Source organism: Rhinolophus sinicus, chromosome 16 (assembly GCF_057876585.1).
Source record: "Rhinolophus sinicus isolate RSI-liver-muscle chromosome 16, RSI-T2T, whole genome shotgun sequence".
Lineage (NCBI taxonomy): Eukaryota > Metazoa > Chordata > Mammalia > Chiroptera > Rhinolophidae > Rhinolophus > Rhinolophus sinicus.
The window spans coordinates 46,727,019-46,740,923 of NC_142516.1; the positions used below are offsets into that span (position 1 = coordinate 46,727,019).

Here is a 13,905-nt window from a genome sequence, read left to right on the forward strand (position 1 = left end):
GAGTGCAGACGGATTTCTTGTGTTATCTGTAGCTTACCAGGGAATGTGTAAATGATGTCAGCAAGAATGTGGGTTTGCTTATATACGTGTTCCTGAATATTAGGGGTTGCAGTAATTCTTTCCCTCGATGTCATATAGCCCTGGGGGTGTAATCCAATAGGCGTTCACAGGAGCCATGGATCATTTCTGTGGAGCTGGCACAGTCCCGTGTCCCTGATATACGTCCACACAGAGATATGTACAGCCTGGCTCACTGCACTGATCGTTGTCAGCACACAGAGCCCTGATGTGAGGTGGCTGGTTTCTTCTTCTTCTTTTCCCTCTTCAAATACCCTAAGGGACAGGTGTATGGGTTTCTGAAAAATCATGCAATTCCATTTTAAACAAAAACAACAAAGCACGTTCCTGAATGTGTGGCGTGGCAGCTAAGGTGGTGTGGACCCACAAGGGAAACCATCCACATTTAAGGCAATGAGAATGGAATTGAGCTCCCCCCACTGCCTGGGGTGGAAGGAACACCTATTCCTGACCTCGTAGCTCTAGAGGGTGTATTGTTGCAACATGAGGAGTTGTGATGAGAACATCAGAGTCAAGAATTACAATGGAGGTGGGCAGTAGCATAACAATCTGGGAGAGTAAATCATTTATTTGACTTTTTCTCTGAATTTTTTGTTGTTTTGGTTTGCAGAAGGAAATAGCTTATCTAATCCTATTTTGTTTAGGCAAATATCAAAATGAAGGAGGTGAGCCCTCAATGAAATTATACGTTAAACAGTTTTTATTTCCACCCTTCCAAACCCTCCCCGAGCCCCCTTCTCCCTTCTCCCTGGCTCCTTCTTGATGGCCAGGAGTCTCCCAGCACACTCCGGATCTTTGCCTCCTCTGGTGAAACTATTAGCCTGAGATGATGATTCTCTCTAACATGTTAACTAGAGAAAAATGTTGATCACCAGAAAATAAAACTCACTTAAACTAGATTAGGTAAAGAAAGATTAACTGGAAGCATATATAAGAGGAAATCTCAAAGACATGAAACAAAGCATGGTGTGAGATGACTGGAAACAAAACTGGAAGTGGTTGGGAGAAGCCAGAACGTGAACACATGACCACTCTCATCTGTTTTTCTCTCCAGTCTCAATCAATTGTCTCTCATGTTCTCTCTTGTTCTTTCACGCTCTCTCCCTTTTCTCTCCTCCCTTCCTTCCCAACCCCTTTCCTTTCTCAGATGGTTTGCTTTACTTTTACATGACCTAACATGATCTGACTCTATATGATCTTTTAATTAACCTGTCATCACCTAAAGTCTTACACCTCAGTTTCATTTCTAAAGACAGTGTCTGATTAGTCACTGGTCATTCAATGAACCCTCTCCTCCTTGGGCAATGATAGAATTTGCTCTTTAGGCAGTGATAGGACCTGGCCTGGATTGAGGGAGGGAGAGTAAAGAAATTAGGAAAGGGTTTTGTCAATCTGAAACACCTAGAGCTGCCTAGCTCTGAGCAGGGCAAGGGCCGTGGAGCATGTATATCAGGTATTTATTGACATTACCTATTGATAATGCTGTCGGACAAACTCTCCCCAGAAGGCAGTAGCTGAAACCTGTAAACATTTATTAAGCTCAGGAGCCTGTTGGTTGGCTGCATGATTCTTCTGGACGTGGCTGGGCTCAGTCAGGCTCAACCACATGCCCGGGAGTCAGCTGCCTGTCAGCTAATCCAGAGCACCCTCAGTTCAAACAACAGAAGAGACTGGGAGCAGAGGCTCATGTATTTCATCCTCCAGCAGGCTAACTCAGGCATATTCCTCATGGTGATGGCTGAAGTGGAAGAGTGGAAACAGAAACGATCCAAGTGTTTCTTCCGGGTTCTATGTGGGTTACATTTGCTAATACCCCGTTGGCCAAAGAAACTCACATGGCCAAACTCAGAATCAAGGGGCAAGGAAATAGATCCTACCTGTTTAGTAAGAGAAACTATCAAATCACATGGCAAAGAACCTTGGATACAGGGAGAAACTGGAGCTATTTATGCAATCAATATGCTACATCATGGCAAGAAACTCACTGACATGTACAAAAGGCCAGAATAGATATTCATTCTTCCCCAGCAAAATTTGTACAGACGCTCTCTGATACTGATTCCCGATACCAAATAATGAATTACTAAGGTTGGGATTTTGAAGCCCTCTCAAATAACAGTAAATAAATGATAATTTTGTCTCTAGGCAAAGGTAGTTATATAGAATAGAAATAACACAGGAACAAGATAACAGCGAGAATTGAATTTTCTTCCCTTCTCCTCCATAATGTCTGCCTTATAACAAATGCACAACATACCGAGGCTTGTGACATCCTGCTCTCTAATTCACTGCTTTAAAACATGAGAGTTGTTCAACTTAATTGTGCTTTGTAAATAGCTCAAAGCTGAATGTGTGAGCAAGTAGACCAGAAGCCCTGAAGAGTTAGAGGCTGTCCCTGGTACCTTCTTTTCCCCTTGTGGGGGCTGGATTCCATATCATGCAGTGGGGGCTAGTAATTTGATTGCTCTTCTGCCAGGAGTGGAAAAGAATAAGACTTCTACAAGGCACCTACAATTAGCTCCAAGGATAGAACATTTGGGGGTTATTCTGATCTTTTGCTTCTCTCCATTGCATCACAGAGTACTAGAATATCAGGACTAGATGAAATTTAGAGATCATCTAATCCAGAATTTCCCAACCATTAGTCACATAAACCATTCATTGTTTTGTAACATATCTTTTACTCATTAGTATTTTTCATGAAATTGGCTCATTTTTTAAACCTAAATTAATTTATTTTTAAAATTTTGTATCATGGTCATAAGTTGAAAAAATCAGTATGATTTGATGTAAATAGAAGATAACCATAAAATGAACAGAATGAAAACACTACATTGTTATGAAATTCTGTCCAGATGCTTGAGCCTTTGGCCTGCCCAGTCTTTACTAAAAAGGGAATTTAGGAAATGTTAAAGAAAGATTATCCTCAAACTGACGCATTCTCTCTGATGGAGTCAGGAAGATCGCAAGAGGCTTGAAAAGGTCATCACTTTCTCACTATACAATTCAGTGTTATTTAATGCCCTATTCCTGTGCCCTAAAATCATCTTGGACTTCCTGAGTTGTGTGTGTACCACACTGTAGACAATATCACTAATCCAAGTCCTCATATACACAAATTGAGGAACTGAGGTATCCTCTTACTCCTTTCTGATGCTTGCTTTTGTACCATGTCACCACCAATTTGCATCTTACCCAGCAGTTGGGTCAGGAGAAGGGAAAAGGAATGAACCACAAGAATTAAAAGGCAGAGCTGGTGGATGGTGTTCTTGATGCTACAAAAGTTGGAGCTTACCTGGTTTTCAATTACCTTTGCTCTTCCTATCCTCCATTACTAGAGCACATTGGTACTGGCCTATTAACATAAATAGAAAGTGCTCATAAGTATGGGCACATGAAGAAAATATCTGCCTGGATCTACCATTATCTAAGACTCTTAGATCAGGAAGCTTCTAGAAAGATATAGCCAGACAAAGGGAGGCATCTCCAGTTGTCTAGCCAAAGAAAGCATTGTGTCAGGAAAAAGGCCAAAAGAGCAAAGCTATCTAAATCTAATTCACCTTGGAGTCAGTCATAGGAGCTGCGCTAATAGCATTCTAAATCCTCCATGGCAAACTGTATGGATTTTCAAAAGAAGGTGGAGAAATCCTCTTTGTCTCTTATCTTCTCAAGATGGGTTTTTAGTTGAAAATCCTTTCTTAAAAAAGAAAGAAAGAAAGAAAACAGGATAAATGTAGCCATACACTCACCTAAGCTCTTTATTCCATTGTCTGTGATTTGGAATAAGCTTTTGAGACATTTCTTCAGATAGGAGATGAAGGGATAATCTTCAAAAAATATGCTTCTTTGTTATATTTTTGTAAATGATGCTGATTATATCAAAAGTTGTTGTTTTTAATTGCTCATGCTCTTTGGGAACAATGGGAGGTGTGCATTAAATAAATAATGTTTCTTTTCCCCTGAAGTTATAGGATGAGATCAAAAGGACAGATGTCTTAATCTTTGGGACATGAGTGCCTACACCTGATACCGATTCTATGAATTGAATTTCTTTCTCCAGTCTCTGAATTTTAGTGTTCCATACATTTTTTACCTTCTTATTGATGGAAACAAGAAAAATTCAGATGTCTATTAACCTGTCTCTATGTTTATTCATAATTGAGAGAGTCCTCTCAACCCCATGTTGGCTTTCTTCAGAGGCACAAAGGAAAGAGACTTCATGGTGGAGCAGGCTTGAGTGGCCCTCCTGAGTTCTTATTGTCTTTAAGATACTAGCAGAGATACTAAAGCTTTCTAAGCCACACTTCTTTATCTGTAAAATGGGGATAATAATATCTATCATGTCAAAATATTGTCAAGATTAAAATAAGGTGATATAATAAACTCATATAGCACAGGGCATTATATTTAAGTATGCGATAGGTGGTCAACTATTAAATTATGCATTACTACATTGGAAAGACCACATGAGCTAAAGCAGAGTACACACAAGCTTTGGGGTCTGAGAAAGGATTCATTTCTGTATCATTCATAATTGCATCTCCAGTGCCAATTCCCACTGGCACAGAGGAGGAATTAGTATTTTGGGATGAATGAGTGAATGGTTCTTACATTATCCCTTATAAGCTGTGTGGTCTTGGATAAGGCATTTCACCCCTTGGTGTGTATTTCCTCAACTTGGAAGCAAAAAAATACCTTTCTTACAGAGCTATAAGGAAGCTTTAATGCAATGACCAACATAAAGCATCCTGCACAGAAGCTGGCATGTGCTATGTTTTCCCTAGGTTTTTATTCCCAAGTCTCTACTCTCCTTCATTTTTAAGGAGCCCAAATAAAGAACTAGGATCTGAATTTCCTGGGATCTGAAACAAAAAGCTTTGTTTTAAAATGAGCAGTAGGCCGTGTCCAGGGGCCTGGGATATACATGGGAGAGGTCCCAAAACACACTCAGGGTGGTCCTTCATCAAAAATGTTGGGATCTGAGAAAAGCAGCATGTCCAATTTGACCCAACTTTTTTGTTCCTGGGCAACTGAGGTGGTATACGTTGGGTATTGGCCAGGCTATGTGGTCACGAGGATCCTGAAAAGAAGCACAGAAATTATCTTTCACCCCAGACCTCGCATTCTCATTTCTGAAGGAACTAAGGGAAAGGTTCCTTCTCTTGTGTCAATTTCAGTTGATTGGTTGTGCTTTAGGGAGTTTTGTCTTGAAAAGGATTCCAAGGCCACAACTTGGCTCAGAAGGCAAGAGTGTCATGATTGATTAGCAATGTCTGCACAAGTACAAGATGGAGTGTTATGGCTGGTGTGCCTGGAGATTTACACAGCAGCATTCAGAAGGGAGATTTGCGACAGCCTTTGCCAAAGACAAGGCATGTTCCTTTAATTGCAAAACTTGGCAATTGCAAAAACAAACAAATAAATAAACATCTATTCTTATAGGAAATGTGGCACCTGAGATCTTAAAGTAAATAGGAAAACAGACACTGACCCAGTGAAATCGATCAGGTGTAACCCTTGCAGAAATGCGTGACAACGCAGGTCAAATGTACAGTGTGTAATATTCCTGCCTGTATTCATTTGGCAAATATTTATTGAGTACCTACTATGTGCCAGGAAGTGTTCTAGCTGCTGTTTTGACAAAAACAGCAAAACTCCAGACAAAAACTCCTATCACCATGGAATTTATATTCTAGTGAGGGATACTGTCGACCTTATTATAATTATTATAAAAGTTTATTTATAAAACAATTTATAAAGTCCAACCATTGGAGGGCTGCTCTCCAGAACATGTATAGAAAGTGAGGGTAAGGGGGCAGAAGCTTTTTTACTGTCATTTGCATACTCTGGCCAGATTATGACTGCACAACCTATCATTGTTTTGGAACCCAATCATCTGTTTCATTTCTACCTGTTAATGCATAGTTAGTAGAAATGGCACCTCCAACTTCCTGCCATGCAGTGTGTCAATGTGACCCACATAGATAAACCATAGCAAATCTGAATCTCCAAATGTTTGATCCCTTCTAATTTGGCCACAGCTGCATAAAAGTAGCCTTCCTACTCTGTCCCTGCACCCGCACCCTGAGACTCCCGTGGCCCCGTTTATCTATGATCAGCTTGTAGAACAACGTTGTCTTCACTTTGGGAGCAGTTGGCCGTGTCCTGGTGTTTGGCCAAACTTCTCCAACTGCATTTACCCTCCTGATTTGATAATAGGTGAAATCTGTGTCATTGGTTTCTGAGTCAGAGGCCCCAGTTGGACAACTGAGCATTGATCAGGATAGAGCCCTTAAGTTCTTTTGTGCTTGGAGGAAGAAGGAGAGTACCAGTGTCTCTGGGTCCTGAAACCCTCACACTGACTTAACCTTGGTATCAGGTCAGATTTCACATTCCTGGTTGCCCCTTCCAATCTTTTCATGCTATTCCAATACTCCAAATGCAGTCTCTCAGGAGTAAGGTGCCCAAAATATCAATGTCTTTTATTACCGGCCTATAGATAGGGGTTGGAGGGGAGAGTGATTGTATTAGCCAGGACTCTTAATTGCAAGTAATAGAAACTCAATTCAAATTGACTTAAGGAAAAAAATGAATTTTATAGTTTGTATTACTAAGAGTGCTGATTTTAGATATGGCTGGGTCAGAAATCAGTTTCCCTTCTCTGTGATACACTCACTCCTGGACAGGCCCTCTCCATTTGGTAGCCTTACATCGCATTATAAAAAGACAACAGCTGTTTTATACTACTTTCAGCAAAAGTGCCAAGGCTTATGCTCATTGGCTCTGATTGCTCAGGCTAGAGTCACATGTTCATGTCTTAACCAATCACTGCAATCAGGGTATAAAGCACACTGACTAATACCCTAGAAATGGAACTGGAGTTCATTTCACCCAAATTCATAGCCCAAGAGTGGGGCTGGGGCGTCTCCACAAAAGGAAACCAGGATACTCCTACCAGAGAAAGGGGAAATGTATACTGGGCAGGTAGAACCAGCAAAGATCCACTAGCGACACTCTGCATCATTACCAATGAAGAGGGAGATGGCAACATGCCGCTTGATATGAAGGTGGTAGTGATTATGTATGTATTTACTTCTTGCAACAGGAATGGGAGAATAACCACTCAAGTGTCAGGTTCCAAAGCAGGGAAGGAGGAAGCACAGTGGTAGCCACCAGCCAACATGTCCCTAAACATCCACCCAGGTGTCATCTTGGGTGCATGTGCCCTGGAGGATTTCCCTGGGAACATGAACCTCCAGTATCAGTATTGGTGCTCTACGACAATCCAGATAGCTTATCCTCCATCTTGAAATCTGCTCCCTGTCGGGGCTTTCAGTTACCTAGTTCATCGTCATCCATGGTTGACATCTGTAAGTTTGAGTCAGAGCATTTTCTAGCGCAGATAAATACCTAGAACAAGGACATCATTAGAAGCCATTATAGAGCAGTGTTTGCACTAACTGCTGCCTATAATGTTCACTGCTTCTTTGCTGATAGGACCAAATGAAGGTTTCTTAATGATCCATATTTATTATCCTTCTCACTGTCACAAGGATTATCTAATTCATTTATACTGCACGTGTTGCTATCAAATCTAGATGATGGTCCTCGAGGCTGGTTCTGACACCAGATTGCTGGGTGTGACCCAGGCAAGAGGGGCTGCAGGGCTTCTTCAGATCCCCCACCAGAGCCCACATCACACAGAAATGCAATGTTCTGTTCCCCATCCCTGCTCCTAAGTTGTGAGGTTCTTAAACAACAGGGGCTGCCTATTTGATCCCCCAAATCCCTTGTACCCTGCATAGTATAACCATTCAATAAATGTTTGTCGAATAAGCACTATGCATAATGATTGCAAAACAGAGGGATCAGACATAGTCCCTACACTTGAGAAGCTTAAAGTCTATTCATTACAAAAGTAGCAATACTAATGTTAATCACGTGCTATGAGCTAAGTGCTTTGCATGCATTATCTCATTTAATGATTTTTTTTTAACATTTGTTTTATTAGTTTCGGGTGCACAAATTAATGATCTTGACAACTTCCCCTATGTTACCTACTATTACTACCCCTGTTTTACAGATGAGGAGGCTGTAGTACATGGAGTAAGCTAATGTCACATCATTTGAAAATGGTAGAATCAGGGCTTGAACCCTGGTCCACTTGTTTATAATGCGTGTTTCTACCCACTAAAGTAATACTACCTCTATAAGGCAGGATGGATAACAGGTGTGGGGGAAGCTGAAATAAGTTAATACCCAAAGAATTGTCAGGGAGTTCCCAGAGCCAATCACACTGACATCAAAGCAAATCTTGTATAAAGGTATTAAGCTGGTCTAATCTTTGAACTGTTAGAGGGTTTTGAGGGATGGAGCAGAGGAACCAATCAGAGATGTAGAGATATGTCAGTGACTATCTGAAGGTCCATGGAAAGGTGTGTGGGCCATGAAACCAGCAAGCACCTGCTGTTCTCCCTGGTTTTCTCTTTAGGCTAGAAGAAAGGAGGAACGGAGGAAGTGTCTGGATGCTTCACTAAACATGGGGTCAAAAGAGCAAGATGGATGAGCTCTTCCCGTCACAAGTTTATTTTATGTTCTCCCAGAATGTAAAGAGAAATCTCAGAGTGTCATTGAGAAATGGAGATCAGGGACTACATATGTCAAAAACGTGCAGTTTGTAACTTACCTGAAGCAGTTCTTCATCAGCTTTCCCCAGAGAGATCTGATCAGGAGCCAGAGGAGAGTGACAGCCCCTCAGGAGGTCAGGCTGGAAGGAAGGGAGTGGATAAGTGGGGCAAGCTTCCCTACAGAGAGAAAAGCAAAGCAAGTGATTCCTTGAGGCCTGTGGCCAAGTGGGTAACAGAGACCCTGAAGTCTGGTTGAGTGAGAAGCCTTCTTGCCAAGCCAAGGGTGAAGTTTCAGGAAAGAACCTAAGGAAAGAACCAACAACCGCTCAGAGCTAGGTCTGTCCATCATGAATAGGCCTGCCGAACTGTGGGGAATGTTTGTTACTACTCAACAACCAAATTGTGTCCAATAATCGCTTTTATTCATTCAACAAACAGCAAGCGTGTAGATATGTGTGGATGCGCTGTGTGTATGCACTGAGCCAGGTAATGGGAAGCCATCAAAAGTAATTTTCTCACTGGGAATCTTATGTTGGACACACATGAGTAAATTGGTGATGGTGACACAGTGTGGGAAGCCTCCCAAAGGGATATGTGGGAGCGGGGAGGGGACAGCCTGGGGTTATAAAAAAGATAAAATTCCTAAAGAAATATTATTTGTTAAAGAAAAAAAGTATTTGAGACACTTGTGAAGGATAGTAAGGAAGACTTTATTCAAGGCACTAGGGGTACTGCAATGGGGTTTTGTCACCGGGGAGAGAGAATGGACTCAATTCTGAATAAAACAAGAAAAACGGGGAATTTACAGACAGTAACAGAGTGGGGGGTGGGGTCAGAGAATGGAAAAATCACTAAGAGGAAATGTCAGGGATAAGGAGCATCCTGGCTAAACTGACCTAACAAGATTCAAGATTCCTTTTTTTTTTTTTTTTTTTTTTTTTGAGAATTTACTTTATTTTTTAATTTATTAAATTTATTGGGGTGGCATTGGTTAGTAAAATTATTAGGTTTCAAGTGTACAATTCTATAATACATCATCTATATATCACGTTATGTTTTCACCACCCAGAGTCAGTTCTCCTTCTATCACCATGTATTTGATCCCATTTACCCTCTTCTACCACCCTCCTCCCCCCCGACCCTCTGGTAACCACTAAACTATTGTCTGTGTCTATGACTTTTGGGGTTTTTTATTTGTTTGTCTTGTTACTTTGTTGCTCTCAGTTTTATATCCCACATATCGGTGAAATCATATGGTACTTGACTTTTTGTCTGACTTATTTCGCTTAGCATTATAATCTCAAGATCCATCCATGTTGTCGCAAATGGCAGTATTTCATCTTTTCTTATGACTGAGTAATATTCATCATATATGTACCATATCTTCTTTATCCAATCATATATCAAAGGACACTTTGGTTGTTTTCATGTCTTGGCCACCTTGAATAATGCTGCAATGAACATCGGGGTCCATATATTTTTACAGATAGATGTTTTCAGATTTTTTGGGTAGATACCCAGAAGAAGGATTGCTGGGTCATATGGTAATTCTATTCTTAATTTTTTTAGGAACCTCCGTACTGTTTTCTATAGTGGCTGTACCAATTTACATCCCCACCACCAGTATATGAGTCTTTCTTTTTCTCCACAACCTCGCCAATACTTGTTATTATTTGTCTTGTTGATGATAGCCATTCTAACAGGTGTGAGGTGATATCTCATTGCGGTTTTGATTTGCGTTTCCCTAACTAATAAAATTGAGCATTTTTTCATATATCTGTTGGCCATTTGTGTGTCTTCTTCGGAGAACTATCTGTTCAGGTCCTCTGCCCATTTTTTAATTGGATTGTTTGTTTTGTTGTTAAGTTGTACAGGTTCTTTATATATTTTGGGTATTAGCTCCTTATCAGGCATTGTTTGCAAATATCTTCTCCCATTTGGTTGGTTGCCTCTTTGTTTTGTTGGTGGTTACTTTTGCTATGCAGAAGCTTTTTAGCTTCATATAGTCCCATTCATTTATTTTTGGTTTTACTTCCCTTTGCTTAAAAAAAAAATCCGTTTTGAACCCAAAGTCGGTAAGTTTAGTACCTATGCTTTGTTCCTTGCAGTTTATTGTTTCAGGACCTATGTTTAGGTCTTTGATCCATTTTGAGTTAATTTTGGTTTACAGTGACGTAGAGCTGTCTACTTTCATTCTTTTACATGTGGCTATCCAATTCTCCCAGCACCATTTATTGAACAGACTGTCTTTTCTCCATTGTATGTTTTTGGCTCCTTTGCCAAAAATTATCTGCCCATATATATGTGGGTTTATTTCTGGGTTTTCAACTCTATTCCATTGGTCTGAGTGTCTGTTTTTCTGCCAATACCATGCTGTTTTGATTATCTAACAAGATTCTTGCTGAAGGCAGGCCAGGGTGATCAGACACCATTTGGGAAATGGTGGAGAATAAGGAACCTGATTAGATAGATATCAGCAGTGATCAGATATTGAAGGTGAGGATTCTGGCTAAAATGACTTATCAGGATTCTTGCTAAAATTGAACAATGCAGAGAAAAACACAGAAGTCCGAAAGCTGAGGCCTAATTGAAAAAGAGCTCAGGAAAGCCTGAGTTCCGTTTGATCAAGCAGAAAATCTTTGTCAATACCTGTGCCGGTCCTGGGGTGGGCTTCAGAAAGCTAACTGAGCACTGAACGTTGAACAGCATTTACCCGAGTGAAGCATGGGAGGGAAAGCAAGGTGTCAGAGGGGTCTTTGGAAGTAAAAGAAGCAAGACTCAAAATCAGGCAGTAAGAGATAGCGTGACATTTCCAGGAACTGCAAGAAACTGGGTTCAGTTTGTGCTCATAGGCAGAGATGGGAAGTGGCAAGAGATGGCACTGAGCCAGCCACCCTCAGAGTTTGGACTTCATCCTGGAGTCAGTGGGGGCCTCCATCACTGGGTTTTCCTTCTCAGGGAGGGCTCTCTTGGGCAGTTAGTGCCACAACTGCCAATAATAAAAAGATTCCGGCTCCTTTAAAACACCCGATCCAACACCCAATCATCTTGCAGGCAAATCCAAAGGAAGCACTTTGGCCATTTTTCTCTGGCCATAAAAACAGGATCTTAGTGTCCTGATATTATGAAAACCCTCACAGTGTGAGAAGATGCATTTTTGGCTTGAGAGCATGTAAAAAAGCATATACTTTTTGCAGCCTAATTCTAGCTCAGTGGCCTTACCTTAGTGGCACCTGAGAATTACCTGGGAAGTTTTAAAAGAAATATTGATGCCTGAGCCATCCTCAGAGACTCTGATTCAGTTGTCTCGGGTGCAGCTTGGACATTGGCATTTTTTAAAGCTCTGCACGTGATCCCCTGTGCAGCCAGGGTTGGGAAGTACAAAGCACACAGCCTAGCAACATTAACTCTTGAGAAGAGAATGGACTCCCCGTGCCAGGTACTCCTTCCAAGAAGACTCTGGGTCAACTCTGCAAACCTTCCTGGCAGATCCTCAAAAGCTGCCTGTGGCAACAGCTGAGACATCTTCATGCTCCGCCCCTTTTTATAGATAGCTGCAAAAGGACCCTGTTCTAAAGCCAAATAAGGGAGAGGGAGAGCTGAAGCAGGAGGGCAACCTCACCTACCTCTGGGCACCTAAGGGCATCATCTCCCTCCCTGAGCCATGTTGTCAGCGCAGCACTAAGGAGCTTTGTCAAGGATTTCTTTTTCCCCTGAAGTTACCCGGAAACTCCAAGCAGGCCTCGTTAGCACATGATTCACGCTCACCCAGTCCCCCCCACACACACATCACCTTCCTCCTCACCCCCACCTACAGATCTTTTTTTCCCATTTGCCTTTTTTTTTTTTTTTTTTTTTTTAGTGCAGTTGAGTTTTGTTCCCTGTGTCCTGAAAAGCCCATTTTTGGGATGAAAATGCTGGAAGAAAGCAGGTGGCTACTGGCTCTGAGGTCCCAGCCCATCACCCCTCATTGCCCTCCCCGTGAAATGCCATTTGTCAGGAGCACGGAGAGACAAGGCCTCTAAATACTTCCCAAGGCGATGCCCTGTTTTGTTCTGTTCCTTCCTCACTGAGACAGCAAATCATTAACTCGGAGCCCCCAGGTTGTTTCTTGCAGCAATTAACAGCTGCCTCCCGTTAATTCCCAATCAATAGCCCCTCCATGCTGCTGCTCTTACAGCTGTCAGGCTTCCGGCCTCCACAGCACATTTTGAAAGTAACTTGACAGGGCAGTGAGACTGCTTCTCCTGCTGCTCCCCAGGAAAGCCCTCACCAGACTTCTAAGGACATCAAGTGCCCCTCAGTGAACGTCAGGGGCCAAGGGACAGGGTGAGCGAGCAGGGGACTCCACCCACCTCTTGCAAGTCAGATGACAACTTGGGAGACAAGAGGAACGAGTTCCCCTCTGGAGGAGCAGCAGCCCCTTGGGATAGTCATGAAGCTTTTATTTTTCCATTTTGGCCTTTTTTGGAATTTTTTTTTTTCTTTCTTCTGTTTGTTTTGAGATGGCTGTACTTTTCCTCCATCTTCAAAACAAACAAACAAACAAAACTCTCTTTCAGTCTTTTTTTTTTTTAATCAAATAGCCATGATTTCTCATTTGTTACTTGTGTCGCTTCCTCCAGCTCCCTGTGGGCAGAACGAGACCCGAGAGGATGGTAAAATAATCCAGCTGCCTCCCTGCAAGACAGGAGCCTGGATCGTGCCGGCCATCATGGCCTGCTACCTGTTAGTAGCGAACATCCTGCTGGTCAACCTGCTCATCGCCGTCTTTAAGTAAGTGGGTCCTACTCCAGAGCACTTGGGATAGAGTGGGGGCACTGGCGGGATGTGACGCTTCGGAAAGCAGTGGAGTTTCTCACTTGATTCTCTCTGGTCTCTATTTCAGCAATACATTTTTTGAAGTAAAGTCAATATCCAACCAAGTGTGGAAGTTTCAGAGGTATCAGCTCATCATGACTTTCCATGAAAGGCCGGTTCTGCCCCCACCTCTGATCATCTTCAGCCACATGACCATGATATTCCAGCACCTGTGTTGCCGATGGAGGAAACATGAGAGCGACCCAGACGAAAGGGACTATGGCCTGAGTAAGCGTTGAGTGACAGCCCTCAGCAGCCACAAATCAGAGCTCCCTACTGCTTCCTATAGGCAGTCATTCAGGACCCTGGGGCTACCGGTTCCTCCAGCTTTCTGCAGACT

General features: G+C 42.2%; 1 protein-coding gene across 19 annotated transcripts in view; it reads left to right on the forward strand.

The window, feature by feature from the left end:
• TRPM3 (transient receptor potential cation channel subfamily M member 3) overlaps positions 1–13,905 on the forward strand; it is an 833,246-nt gene that overhangs the window by 799,310 nt on the left and 20,031 nt on the right. For all 19 annotated transcript variants that reach the window (XM_074330560.2, XM_088793014.1, XM_074330550.2 and 16 more), the window contains 2 exons: positions 13,331–13,481; positions 13,594–13,793. In XM_074330560.2, coding sequence (XP_074186661.1) covers positions 13,331–13,481; positions 13,594–13,793 — 351 coding nt within the window. The remainder of the gene's footprint in view (positions 1–13,330; positions 13,482–13,593; positions 13,794–13,905) is intronic.